A 14225-nucleotide genomic window follows, 5' to 3' on the forward strand; every position below is an offset into this window, starting at 1 on the left:
TATATATTTAATTATTATTAATTATTTGTTTATTTCTTCTGACTCTTTCCACCTTTCAAATGGGGGTTACTGACCCCATCTAAAAAACAAAAGTAAGGCTACAAATGTATTGTTATTGCTACATTTTATTACTCTTTCTATTCAGGCCTCTCCTATTCATATTCCAGTCTCTTATTCACATCAATACATGGCTGATAAGGTCATTTGGACCCTAGCAACCCGACTGCTGAAATTGCAAAAGGGAGAGCTGCTGAATAAAAAGCTAAATAACTCAAAAAACACAAATAATAAAAAACATAAAAACCAATTGCAAATTGTCTCTCTACACCATACTAAAAGTTAACTCAAAGGTGAACAACCCCTTTAATAACCTCTAAATCCTCATATTTTATATTTATGATTGCATTTCTTATAAAACAGGCATTTCAATGAGTCCTGGCAAAAAAAAATAAATAAAGATATCACTAAGTACCAGATAACTGATGGCATCACTAAGCACCGTTTTATAAGAATATATTCGCTAGGAGGATAATCATGGCTTTTGTGTATTATGTGTTATATATATATATATATATATATATATATATTGTATATGTCACGTGTTTTCCCTAAAGTCTTATCTCTTTAAAGAAAACTCCTCCTGTTTTGCTGTGTGAGACAGGGAGAAAGTCCCCTCCTTTAGAGGGATCTGTACAAGAGCTGCCCCCTCTCCCATTCTCTCCTTAAGCTCCAGTTGCAGCCCACGGGCTCTGCTTCTCAGCTGCATATTGTTGCAGTGTGACAGACGGCAGCGGTAGAGTCGCACTCTCAATTAGTCCCTGTGCATCAGTGATTCCCACAACTCGTCTCTCTCTATCTCTTCCACCTGCTTCCCTTTGGTTTCTTTGCACTCTCTCTTATCGCTGCATCTGGGGGAATCTGGAAATCGCGCAGGCAGCAGTCGCATCGGAGATCTGGAAGAGATGGCTCAGGTGTGCACTGGCTCGGACGTGGAGCAACCTTTTGTCAAACCCTTGTTCTGTCGGAAGGGGGCCCTCAGGCAGAAACTGGTGCACGAGGTGAAGAGCCACAAGTTCACTGCCAGGTTCTTCAAGCAGCCCACCTTCTGCAGCCACTGCACTGACTTCATCTGGTAGGTCCAATGCTTGTTAAACTGACACCCTGACTGTATTGCCCAGTGCCACCCTCTCTCTCTTTCTGTTCTATAATTTCAACCTGTTGCTAAACTACAGAGCCAGAATGCTGGGAGTTGTAGCCCTGCAACAGCTGGAGAGCTACACAGGTCCCCTTTAAGGTTGTCATACATTTAGAGATCCGCTCGTTTCGCCAAACAAGCGCATCTCACCCTGATATGCCCACATTGAGGTGAGCGAAATCGGGCTGATCATAATGCTGCCAATACAAACGGTCAGATCTATGGACAGATGCAGCCACGATCTATAACCCTGCCCCATCGATATCTGACCGACTTTCGGACAGATATCAATCAGGGAATCCCGTTGGAGGGCCCCACACATGGGCCAGTAAACTGCCAACTCAGTCTGGCAGCAGCTTTTATCGGCCCCTGTATGGCCCTCTTTAGGCTTGAGAAGTAATAGAAAGCTTGAATCCAAACAGAAAAGGGTGCTGTCATATACCCCTATATACCCCCCCACTGTATTATTAAGAGTAGGGGGGGAAGGTGAGACTAAGGCAGGGAATACAGCTGCCCCCCTCCCTGGCAATTTACATGACTGTCCATCCTCGTTCAGCTTTTTGAAACTGGTTGACGAGATCAACAAGTAACTGACAGTCAAGATCTGCTACAGCCTTAAACTACCATGTATTCAAATCAGGGTTAGATAAACTGGGTGAACCCCCTCCAGTCAGCTCCGGCTGTGGATGATGGGAATTGTAGTGCACATACAGATCTTTATAAGGTGCACCTATAAACTAGAAAACCCAGTACATATTATATATAAGTAGATACTGCCTGTGACTGTAACATCAGCCCTGCTGGAATGTTTCAGTGATGGAATTCTATGGAGATTCCTCTGACAATACCCAGCCATTAATAATGATAATAAGCTTATCCAGGAACAGGGCGACATTATATTCCGCTGCCTAAAGAGCACGGGTGCTGCTACAGTCACATCTCTTAAATGCACTTGTATTTCACATACGTAAATATTATTTTATATACACAAACACATAAATACCTGGGGGGGGTCCTGTATCCCAGTATAATATGGGCATTGGATGGCCACGGCTGCAACTGTTTTCTTTTATCTGTCTCCATACAATGTGGCTCTGTATGATCTCAGCTGCCATAGACAGCGGGTAACAGCATGGCATCCAGTGCCCGCACCTTGAGAAGGTTACAGACAACTCGCGTATATGGCATGGCAGCGGAATATCTGTAATGCACAGTAAACTTTAAAGAGATACTGTCATGGGAACTTTTTTTTTTTTTCAAAACACATCAGTTAATAGTGCTTCTCTAGCAGAATTCTGCACTGAAATCCATTTCTCAAAAGAGCAAACAGATTTTTTTACATTTAATTTTGAAATCTGACATGGGGTTAGACATACTGCCAGTTTCCCAGCTGCCCCCAGTCATGTGACTTGTCATGTGACTCATGTGACTTCAGTCACTCTTTACTGCTGTACTGCAAGTTATCACCCTCCTCCTCCCTCCTCCCCAGCAGCCTAACAACAGAACAATGGGAAGGTAACCAGATAGCAGCTCCCTAACACAAGATAACAGCTGTCTGGTAGATATAAGAACAGCACTCAATAGTAAAATCCAGGTCCCACTGAGACACATTCAGTTACATTGAGTAGGAGAAACAACAGCCTGCCAGAAAGCAGTTCCATCCTAAAGTGCTGGCTCTTTCTGAAATCACACGACCAGACAAAATGACCTGAGATGCACCTACACACCAATATTATAACTAAAAAAATACACCTGCTGGTTCAGGAATGAAATTTTATATTGTAGAGTGAATTATCTGCAGTGTAAACGGTGTCATTTAGAAATAAAAAAGACATCATAAAAATCATGACAGAATCCCTTTAAGATTTTGAATTGGAAGCCATATCATTCCCATCAGACCCTGCCCCAGCAGAGCTTGCAATCTAAGGTCCCTATCTCATTCATTCACTGGGGTCAGTTTGATCAGGAATCAATTAACCTGCCTGCATGTGCAACGTGGGAGGAAACCCACAGCAGAAGACGAACATGCAAATACCTCCTAGTGACCAGGCTGGAATTGAGCCTCAGACCCGCCGTGCTGCCAGCCATTGAGCCCTCCTGCTGCCCACAACTGCCACTTATCAATAAATTTGAATGCATATTAGATATGTAAGATATTGGTGTTCACATGGCACAGAAGCAAGCAAGGTACCCATTTAATGTTCCACATATTCTACCTCTAATGATAGCATGTCAGCAGGGGCTGGTGTGTAATGTATATGATACATACGTTAGTGCATTTCCAGCTGGTCGTCATATCATCAGATCAAAGATGGCTGCAGCTTCTACTACTACGACTACTACTACTAATTAGCCTAAATGTCTACTAATCAATTCAGTTGCACAGAAATCAAAGCGGACTTCATGCGGCATACGGGGTCCATATGAGCCTAGTTTAAAAAAAAAAAAAGGATTATCTGTCAATACTGAGAGATGTTGTATATTTAGAGTATTGTTTGTCTGTAAAGTTTACTGAAAATTGTAGATCGCACCCCCTGCACCCTTGGTAGTTACACCCCTGGTTGCATGGGGTTAGCCCATTTTATCCAAGCAAACCTTAGTTATCAAATTGCCTACCGTCTAGAGTAGGAGTGGGAAGCATTGCAGAGATTTGTGTAGGGTTCAATAAAGACCAAATTTTCATGCATACCTGTTAAATCAATTCCTCCGATTACTCACATGTTATACCAGACATCTATTCTAAATCTGCAACTATTTCAGCTGTGCATTCATTGCAATTGTGTATCTACTGTATTTCAACCGTGCACACTGGTGTAACTATAGAGAAAGCAGACTCAGCAGTCATGTGGGGGAGGCAGCCCAGAACACAGGGTCTTATTCCTCTTTGTTCCTATAGTTGTAAAGAAATCGCCTCTCCCCAGTCGCTGTCTTACCTGCAGGTGGGGTGTGGGGGATGCAGGCAACGCAGACGGGGAAGTGGCCAGTGGACAAGGCCGGGTTAGAATTGCTGAGCACCAGGTCCATCCAAGGATTTTTTGTGGGGTTAGGGCCTTTGCACTGACTAGTTACGCCACTAACTGTGAATCTATTTCAAGTGTGCACCTCTTCCAATTATGCAGCTGTTCCACTGTGCACTTGTACAAGCAATATAGTTTGCTCTGACTACTCACATATTATATAACATATGAAAATCATGCTGACTGCTCCAGCTGTGCATCTATACCAGCTGTGAATCTAGCGTGCACTTTTGTCAACTGTGAACCTGCCCAAACTGTTCACTTTTTTCAGCTGTATATGTTCTGTGCACCTTCTATATAACAACTGTGGAGTTATTCCAACTGTGCATTTACTGTATTCCAATTGTGGAGTTATTCCAACGGTGTACCTCTCCCAATTAAGCACCCCATTGTATCTGTACACTGATTCCAACTATGTGCCCTATTCTAACTGTGCACCTACTGTATTTCAATTGTGGACTTATTCCAACTGTGTGTCCCATTCCATGTGTGCACTGATTCCAGCTATTTAGCAGATTTACTAAAGGGTGAAGTGGGCTTTACTAGCGAAAATTCGCCAAAATGACAATTCACATGGTCATCACCAATTTACTGAAATGCAAAGCAGATAATTAGCTAGCGAAAAAGCTCATGGCAAGATAAGTTTTGCACCGCTTCGCCAGGCAAATTTTCGCTCCTTTTTCTCTGCAAATTGATCAGTTTGAAATTACCAATTCGTTACCCTTTTCACCAGATTTGGTTTCACCAGGGAATTGAGAAGATGAAGCTACATCCTCAAAACTATTATGTCAGTTACATCATAGAAACTCATAGTTTAACGTGAGATTATGTTTACAAGTTTAACTATTTGAAGCTCATGCCACATTTGTTTTAGAGTGGGCTCATTTCTAGGATATTAGAGGATCTCTTTTGTCTTTATTTTGTTTCCTTGGACATATAATAAAAATAATAAGAGGCCACTTCCAGCAATTTCACCAACAATCACCAATAAAGACATATATATGACCCGTATGTACCCGCCATATTTAAACTGACGTGAGCTATGTTATGTTAATGTATTTTAACGAAGTTTCGCTCAGAAGAAAGTAACGCTAGAGAAAAAACTGAATTTTGATAGATATACGTATTTGAAGCATAATGTCTGGCAAAGTTGCGCAAAGTGTGGCGCAGTTTCTGGAATCTAAAATTTGCCCTTTTTAGTTAATTTGCCCCTATGCACCTTATTGAGGTTGGGCACCTATTCCAACTGTGAAGTAGTCCCGCTGTGCAACTATCCCAGTTATGTACCAGGTATAACTGTGCACTTTTCCTGTCAGGAATTGTTAGAATATTCTGCTTGATTTCCGTGCAAACCTATGGCTGTAATAAAAGAGTTTGCACCCGCAACGGTTGGAAACCGAGGTGTGCGCAAAGCCCGAGAGTGTCTGTACAGTATTATATAAATAATATATGGCTCAATAGAGATCACAAATAATTACCCTTGATCCATCAGTCCTGTGGGAGTTCAAAGCGTTCTTATGTTTCGGGCGCTTATCTACACTTACAATTAGGGAAATTCAGTGCGGCTCATTGAAGCTTTAAATTCATTTTTGCCAGTTCCTTTCGGCACATTGTGAAATAAATGTTCCTGATGTGTTTCTGTGAATAATGGTATGAAATGTGTGATTCTGTCTTGGCACAAAATGGATCAGAAATCGGCTTACATTTTTAAACGTTTTTTTTGAATAATAATTTGTAATGAAACACGTGTATGATGCAATTATAGTCAGGATGTCTGGATGTCCCTGTTTTCTACAGTATATATCACTAATTCCAGCACTACGGAATAGTTTTGGATTTTCTCATTATCTTAGCAAATAAGGTATCACCTTTATACCACTTTGTTATTTTTTATTTCAAAAGGGTTGCCCTGTAACACTCAAACTATTTCAAATGCCTGTGCTTCTTAGAATATTTCTACCTTAGTGATACCTACATATAGGGATGCAAGGCTTGCATAGGGTGTTGGAAGTTGCAGTTCATAAGGTTAGGCTTTGACAATCCTGATTTAAAGCTGTTTTCTTATTATTTCTGCCCTTGGGGGTTGGATTGCAAGGCTAGTTCCCTGCTCCAGGATGGGTCACAAGAGTAGTTCCCTGCTCCATATTGGATTGCAAGGGTGGTTCCCTGCTCCAGGTTGGGTCATGATTTTACTTCCCTGCTCCATGTTGGATTACAAAGGTAGTTCCCTGCTCCAGTTTGGGTCACAAGGGCCAAGGTTGAGTCCACATTTTAGTTCCCTGCTCCATATTGGATTACAATGGTGATTTCCTGCTCCAGTTTGGGTCACAAGGGTCAAGGTTGAGTCAACATTTTAGTTCCCTGCTCCATATTGGATTACAATGGTGATTTCCTGCTCCAGGTTGGGTCATGATTTTAGATCCCTTCTCCATGATGGATTACAAGGGTAGTTCCCTGCTCTAGGTTGGGTCACAAGGGTAGTTCCTTTCTTCATGTTGGATTACAATGGAAGTTCTCTGCATCAGGTTGGTCACAAGGGTAGTTCCCTACTCTATGTTGGATTACAGGGGTAGCTCTCTCCATCAGGTTGGGTTATAATGGTAGTTCTCTTCTCCATGTTGGATTACAATGGTAGTTTCCTGCACAGGTTGGGTCAGAATGGTATTTCCCTGCTCCACATTGATTTACAATGGTACTGTCCTGCATCAGGTTGTGTAGTTCTCTGCTCCATGTTCAAATACAAGTTGTTCTCTGCATTAGGTTGGTCACAAGGGTAGTTCCCTACTCTATGTTGTATTACAAGGGTAGTTCCCTCCATCAGGTTGGGTTACACGGGTAGTTCCCTGCTCCATGCTGGATTACAAGGGTAGTTTCCTGCACAGGTTGGGTCACAATGGGATTTCCCTGCACCATGTTCGATTACAAGGGTAGTTCCCTGCTCCAGGTTGTGTCACAATGGAAGTTCCCTGCTCCACATTTGATTACAAGGGTAGTTCCCTGCATCAGGCTGGTCACAAGAGTGGTTCCCTACTCTAGGTTGGATTGCAAGGGTAGTTCCCTCCATCAGGTTGGGTTACAAGGGTAGTTTCCTGCATCAGATTAGTCACTAGGGTAATTCCATACTCTATGTTGGATTACAAGGGTAGTTCCCTCCATCAGGTTGGGTTACAAGGGTAGTTCCCTTCTCCATGTTGGATTACAAAGGTAGTTTCCTGCACAGGTTGGGTCACAATGGGATTTCATTGCTCCATATTGATTTACAATGGTACTGTCCTGCATTAGGTTGTGCCACAATGGTAGTTCCCTGCTCCATGTTCAATTACAAGGGTAGTTCCCTGCATCAGGTTGGTCACAAGGACAGTTCCCTACTCTAGGTTGGATTGCAAGGGTAGTTCCCTCCATCAGGTTGGGTTACAAGGGTAGTTTCCTGCATCAGATTAGTCACAAGGGTAATTCCATACTCTATGTTGGATTACAAGAGTAGTTCCCTCCATCAGGTTGGGTTACAAGGGTAGTTCCCTACTCCATGTTGGATTGCAAGGGTGGTTTCCTGCACCAGGTTGGCTCACAATGGGATTTCCCTGCTTGACATTGAATAACAAGGGTAGTGTCCTGCATCAGGTTGGGTCACAAGGGTAGTTCCCTGCTCCATGTTGTATTACAAGGGTAGTTTCCTCCACCAAGTTGGGTCACAATGGTAGTTCCCTACTCCATGTTGGATTGCAAGGTTAGTTTCCTGCACCAAGTTGGATTAAAAGGGTAATTCACTACCTTAGGTTCAATTACAAGATTAGTTCCTTGCCTCAGGTAGGGTTAGAAGGGCAGTTCTCTGCTCCCATTTGGATTACAAGGATAATTCTTTAATTCAGGTTAGGATAGATTCCTGCTATAGCTGCTAAAGAAACAATACTTCCAGATATCTCAAATTCTATCAAAATACTTGCAAGTATTAGTCACATCACAAAATTGATTCACCAAGACAGCTAATATATTGTCCCAGTACAGGGCTTTTTGATGTCATATGAATTCCTTCCTGGGTGGGTTTTCAGCTAAAAGTATATCTAGTTTCAAAGTTGCCATATGTACAGTATACTGTATATTGAGGCATTGCAGGGTTTTATGACTTCCCTTAAAATCCATTTTCTTTACACAATTTGTGAATAGGCAAAACAGTTCCTTATGCTTGGGTTAATCATATGCAATTCATAAAAAAGCAGGGGTAATATTAACATATTTCCTTCATTGTACGCATATTAACCCTCATCTACATTTTGCGTAAATAAGCTATTAGGAAGATTAACGACATATGAGTAAGGAATTGGCACCTAATTATAAATGACATATCTTCCTCCCTTAGATCAGCCATACTTCTTCACATAGGGGATTAGGGGAGTCTGTTTCTCTTGTCTTTGGAAAAAGGCCTGGGTCTTTTCTTGGAAATGCAGTAAAGTAACTAAATAATGGCCAGTCTCAATTGTGCATTTAATCCTGGTGTAACAATAACTGAAGAAACCTCACAAATAAATACAGAAATATACTAGCCAGAGACAGAAGGAGTATCACAGGGTGTTGACTGCCTTTGAGTTTTTTCTGTAGATACTCTGCACTCTCTATTTTTGTCCTTTTTTTTTCCTAACCCAGATTATAATAAGGGATATTTAGAGTTTGGGACTGAACTTTACTTTCATGTATAGGGAAAGGATTAGAGTAGACCACATCGCATGTTATTAAAAGGCCTTAGGTTGACCTTTATCTCTTAGCTCATGATTCCAAGGCGAGAGTAGGGGTTTCTCTTGGATCTGCACCCATCAGTGTTCCTTCATTATGGTTATTTTTAATTAACATTTCCTCTTAATTAAAGGGATACACGCTGCAGCAGCCACCAGCTCAGGTCTTGATTATCCTTCAAAAAAATTGTGATGGAGCCTGGCAGGTGTTTAGCTCAGAGAGAGACTCTTTTGCAGCTGAGTTATTAAGCACTTGTTTATGTCATATGTACTTTGCATGCCTGTAGGCTGCAAGCTGCAGTAAATATACCAGACTTGCACAGTGAATCTTTCAAGCTGTGCTTGTGAGTGAGTGCTATGGTTAAACTCCCTCTAGTTACATTTAAGGTGACTTATATTAGCTTCTTGCTCACTGCAGTACCGTTGGTCCCCTGTGTGTTGTGCCTAAAGCTGCAGATTGTGCTCTTTTACAGCGATAATCAATTTATATGTACAACATTAAAAGTAAAGCTCTTGGCTCTGCATTTTGTCTAGAATAAATTTTTTTTAATGATAAAAGTTGCTATTGACTGCAAAAAATTACTTCTAGGAGAGTTCTCACTGGCAGATATATTTATAGTAAATTATGTACTGCAAAATGGACTAAAAAGTCATATTAATCAGCTATTTTCATCTTCTGGTTAAATATAGAAAGGATTTAATTAGCACCAAGCCCAAGGTGTCAGACAGTGCTCAAGTCAATGAATAAAAGCACATACATTAGGTCCTGTTATCAGTCATTAATAATCTAAAAGGGAATTTGCCATCCAGCAAGGAAGTTGCTGCAGAGCATCACACTTTGATGACATTAAATGAGCCTGGTGCTGTAACGGGTGTAATTTCTGTTGGATCTATCTGCTTTTGATATGTTGCACCAAAGGCAAAGTCGTCTTGTCTATTGTGTTTACGTTACAAGATCTGTCCTCTTATTTGTGTTTGTCTTTGCAATAAATACATTAAAGGTTGAAGGTTCTTCAATAATGAAAGGTCCATGTCATAACAGTTGATCAACACCTTCCTAACACAATAATTTACCTAGGTTAGGTGTAACATTGATGTAATCTATGTTGTAATAGTTGACCTTCCCTTCTGTAATGAAAAGTTTGTTCCTCCACTGATGTAGGATGTCAACTCAAGGCATCTCCCACCAGGTACTGGAGTAGAATTTGAGTTCATGTATAAACACCAATTTTATTTTAAGAGTAAAACCATGTACTGTGATCGGGAAGACCCCTGGCAAAAATTCTGCAAAACTTTATGAGATCAAAATACACAAATAGAGCTTGGCATGGCCTTGGCCTCGTCATGCCCACCTCAAGCTGACCTTGACTTCAAGCTACTAGTTTTTACTTGAAGACAGCCAGTTGAAGGGTGTGAAATCTGTAGATCTTTTGGAATGCTGAGGGTTGTCTATGCCATATCTACCAAGGCTAAATGATATGGAATCTAATGTTGAACTGCATATACAATTATATAGAACATGATATGACAACATGATTGGTGAGTTTCTAACATGTTGTTTCCAGTTAGACAAACAGTTGATTACCCAGTCCCAGTGCAATACTGCTTTGACCAATGGCTGTTGTTTACTATTTGTATTGCCTATGCAAATAATGTTTTTTTTGCTTGTTTCTCCACAGGGGCATTGGCAAGCAAGGATTCCAGTGCCAGGGTAAGATATTGCATATTTAAAAGCTCTATCTATGTTTCTCAGCCTCTCGCTCTGGAGAAAGCCCATTGCTAGCAGATGTTTGGTGGAACTATTGAATAGTTTATAACAAATGTTCTGTATGTTCTTTTGAATGAAGCTTTACTGTTGGGAGCTTAGTTGTTTTTTTTATTAAGTCAATGTCTGTGTTTTATGTCTGAATAATTGTCAGTTGGATTTGGAATTTTTTTTTCTTCTAAATATAATTGGCCCAATTAAATCAAATTGTTGAGGACTTCTCAACACAAAACCTGCACACTGGGCCAGAGTAACAACGAGCTGATTATTAACTACAAAATAGGATGTGATATATATTTACAACGAGGTAGAAAGCTAGTCTATGGGTAAGCCATTCTACAAGTCTGCATAAAACATATTGTAAACTACAATGGCTTTACTGTCATAGTAGTATGTCATCAGTCTCAAGAAAGTCACAAGAAGGCTGCATTATCAATGTAGAACAGTGGAAAGTATATTTGTATATGTCGCACATATACAGTAAAACTGTTCTCCAACCTGGACTATTCGAATAATGAAATGTATCATGTACTGTCTTTTTAAAACTTCATCTTCTACCAATCGCCATCTAAAACCTGCTGAATTGCAGTTTTTAGCCTATGGGGGACCTCCTAGAACCTATTTGGAGTCATTTGGTGGAATTTGAAAAATCAACGTTTTTTGGGCAAATCCTTCAATTCAAATTTGATCTAAGACGTTCAAAAATCGAATCAAATGTTTCGAAAAAAGCCTATATATCCAGATTAAATATTACATTTTTTAATATATTTCGGTTGTTTTTTTTTACTCAAATTTAGAGTTTATAGGAATTTAAAATAACTACCATCAACTCGAAAGATGACCCTTGATAAATCTGCCTCTAAGTGTCCACTAGACACAAAAAGAGTAGGACCTCTGGAGATGCTTATATTTTAATTTTTTCCAACGCAAGATTGTTTTTACTTTCATTTTTGTGGCCCAGTGGATTTCCTAGAGTTCCAGGAGGCCGATTTCAGACTGTTTGGCTAATAGAAGTGACAAAGCCAAATATGGCGGCTGCCAACACCGCTGTAGTTGGGAATGAGCTACAGAGGATCTCCTACTGAGATGTTTGAACAATGCAAATGGTAAGGGGACTAGGGTTCCTGTGTACTGGGGCTAAAATAAAAAACACTGGGAGGTTTAGTTTCCCTTTATGAGTTGAATCCTATCTTTTGAGAGAGGATTTGGCTCAAAGTAAAGGAAAACGTTACTGTACCCTCTGCTCTAGCAAATGCTCCCTTACACCTAGATGTGAGAAGCAGTAGAGGCAATTAGATTAGGGTTCTGTTTCCATATATGTAGGTGCTTGCAATGGTCCCCAGCACCAGCAATAGACTGTTTCCCTTACAAAAGCGATTCTATAATATGCTATTATTTAAGTAGAAGTGTTATTTCCTGGGATGAGGTTCTGCTGATTAGCAAGACAGAGCAGAGATAAAACTGTTTAGGGCATTAATCCGGTCCAATGATAAGCCATGTTCACAAAACGAAAAGAATGTACTATATCAAACCTGTCATTTTAATAACCTTTACAAATTAAGTTAAAGATTTTGAACATTTCAGCCGAGCTATTCTCTGTGTTGCAGAGTTGTCATGACAACAGAAGAAATCAGTGGTGTTGATAACTGTCTCGGGAATGCCTCTATGATTGTGGGTATTTTTGTTTGTTTTTTTAGAGAAATCGTTTCTTCTCTAGGGAAGGACTTTTTTTTAAAGAAATGTAGCACCTATTTGGCTGTATTTAGACAAATACCCACTAGCATGATAGAGCATTGGCTACATGCGACTTACACAACAGGGTCAGGGCCTTCGCCAGGTAGAAGCTATCCCTTTAAGATGTAGTATAACTACATAACACATGCTACTGCATATAAAAATAGATTGATTGGACGCCAGGAGGTTCTTGATGGTGAAATAACAGATGGTGTATTGTAACAAAACACAAAGTAAGTGACCACAGGTTTTACTCACACAGGAGATGATGCAGGTGTAGCATATCACAGAGGAGGGAGGATAGCAGAAGATGATACAGCATAATGAAGACTGTCTATCCCATAAGGCATAGTGGTCAAGTGTACATCAATTCCCAGAAGACAGATATACCTCTGTGGGGATCAGGATCACCAGTGGAGTAGTTAGGGAGACGAAGTCTGAAGCCTAACACCCTATCCACTGAGTCCCTGTACTAAAGGCAAACAAGAAGCCTTTGGGAAGCTACTACCTGCTACTATCCTTGATGGAGCACACAGCTGCTAATTCTATGTAAAGCTGACTATCTCACTCTCTAGAGTCTAGAGTCTATTAAAGATCTGCCCTAATGATAGCTAACCTCGTTCACAGGGCTTCCTGGTCCCTGACTTAATCTCCAAAGGTACAGGTCAATTTGGGGCAAATGGCTTTACTGGGGCCTTGGTGATCCCAGGCTCAATGGGAAACACCTAGCAGCACAGACACCAAGAGCCAAAGAGGAAGAGGCCACTCCCTACCCAACACTATAAAGCAGTGTGGCAGGAAATGGTATTACACCCTTTGACCAATAACTAATGGTGTACTAAATGAAAATGTACAGGCTTATGCCCAATAACAAAAGAGTAAAGAAAGGGTAGGGATTTAACTCTATAGGAGCCTAACATATCCTATAGGTCTCTACAGAAACATATTTATTTTAACCAATAGTTGAAAAATGATTAGATAGACCCAATCTGGCCTCCCCTTTTGCTCCCCCTGCTCTCCCTCTCTTGATCCTGGCCTCCCCCACTGCCCACTCTCTCTGATCACACCAAAAATTAAGTAATAAGGATGGTGAGTGGGTGCGGGGAGGGGGGGGCTCTAGAGGGGGTGCGGGGCCCCTGGGGTAGCAGACCTGGTGGGCCTCACACACCCCAATGCAACACTGTGCACATATTTGCAACAATCAGATATGTGTTTTCAAACAGCTAGTAAATGATACCTGATTAGTTGCTCAAGTAACAAATTTAAGACCATTGATTAAATTACTCCCTATCCCCCATATGTAATAAAAGACTGAAGGTCTCATTTATCAACATTGGGCACATTTGCACCTGGGCAGTAACCGATAGCAATCAATCAATGATCAGTTTTTTTTCAGCCAGCTGCAAGTTGAATCCTGAAAGCAAACCTCTGGTTGCCATAGGTTAATGCCCAGGTGCAAATTTACTCAGTGTTTATAAATGACCCCCCCACTAAGTTTGCCCGGGAGCAGTAACCCATAGCAACCAATAAGATGTTTGCTTTTAAACAGGTGACCATTAAATTCTACCTGCTGATTGGCTTTTATAGGTTTCTGCTCCTGGGCAAACTTAATGCCTTTTATTACCTAACCCCTAAAGTGTTTTACTTTTTCAATGCAAGTTGGGTCCTGACATGTGAAATGAACAGGGACAATTAAGCCACCATAAGATGACTGTGATCTGCTGATGAGCTTTAGTAATCAGTAACCAGCCCCAAAACTCTCATGAGAATGCTTATGGCTAAAATCC

General features: G+C 40.9%; 1 protein-coding gene across 2 annotated transcripts in view; it reads left to right on the plus strand.

Annotated features, from left to right (window-relative positions):
- The first annotated feature begins 692 nt into the window (after window positions 1-692).
- LOC108696776 (protein kinase C gamma type) overlaps window positions 693-14225 on the plus strand; it is a 157921-nt gene continuing 144388 nt past the window's right edge. The window contains exons 1-2 of one of the 2 annotated variants that reach the window (XM_018226413.2): window positions 693-1132; window positions 10619-10650. In XM_018226413.2, the coding sequence (XP_018081902.1) occupies window positions 963-1132; window positions 10619-10650 (202 nt within the window). In that variant the 5' untranslated portion in view covers window positions 693-962. The remainder of the gene's footprint in view (window positions 1133-10618; window positions 10651-14225) is intronic. The other variant, XM_018226412.2, reaches the window with a different exon arrangement.

The sequence above is a fragment of the Xenopus laevis genome, chromosome 7L (genome assembly GCF_017654675.1).
Source record: "Xenopus laevis strain J_2021 chromosome 7L, Xenopus_laevis_v10.1, whole genome shotgun sequence".
NCBI classification, from domain to species: Eukaryota; Metazoa; Chordata; class Amphibia; order Anura; family Pipidae; genus Xenopus; species Xenopus laevis.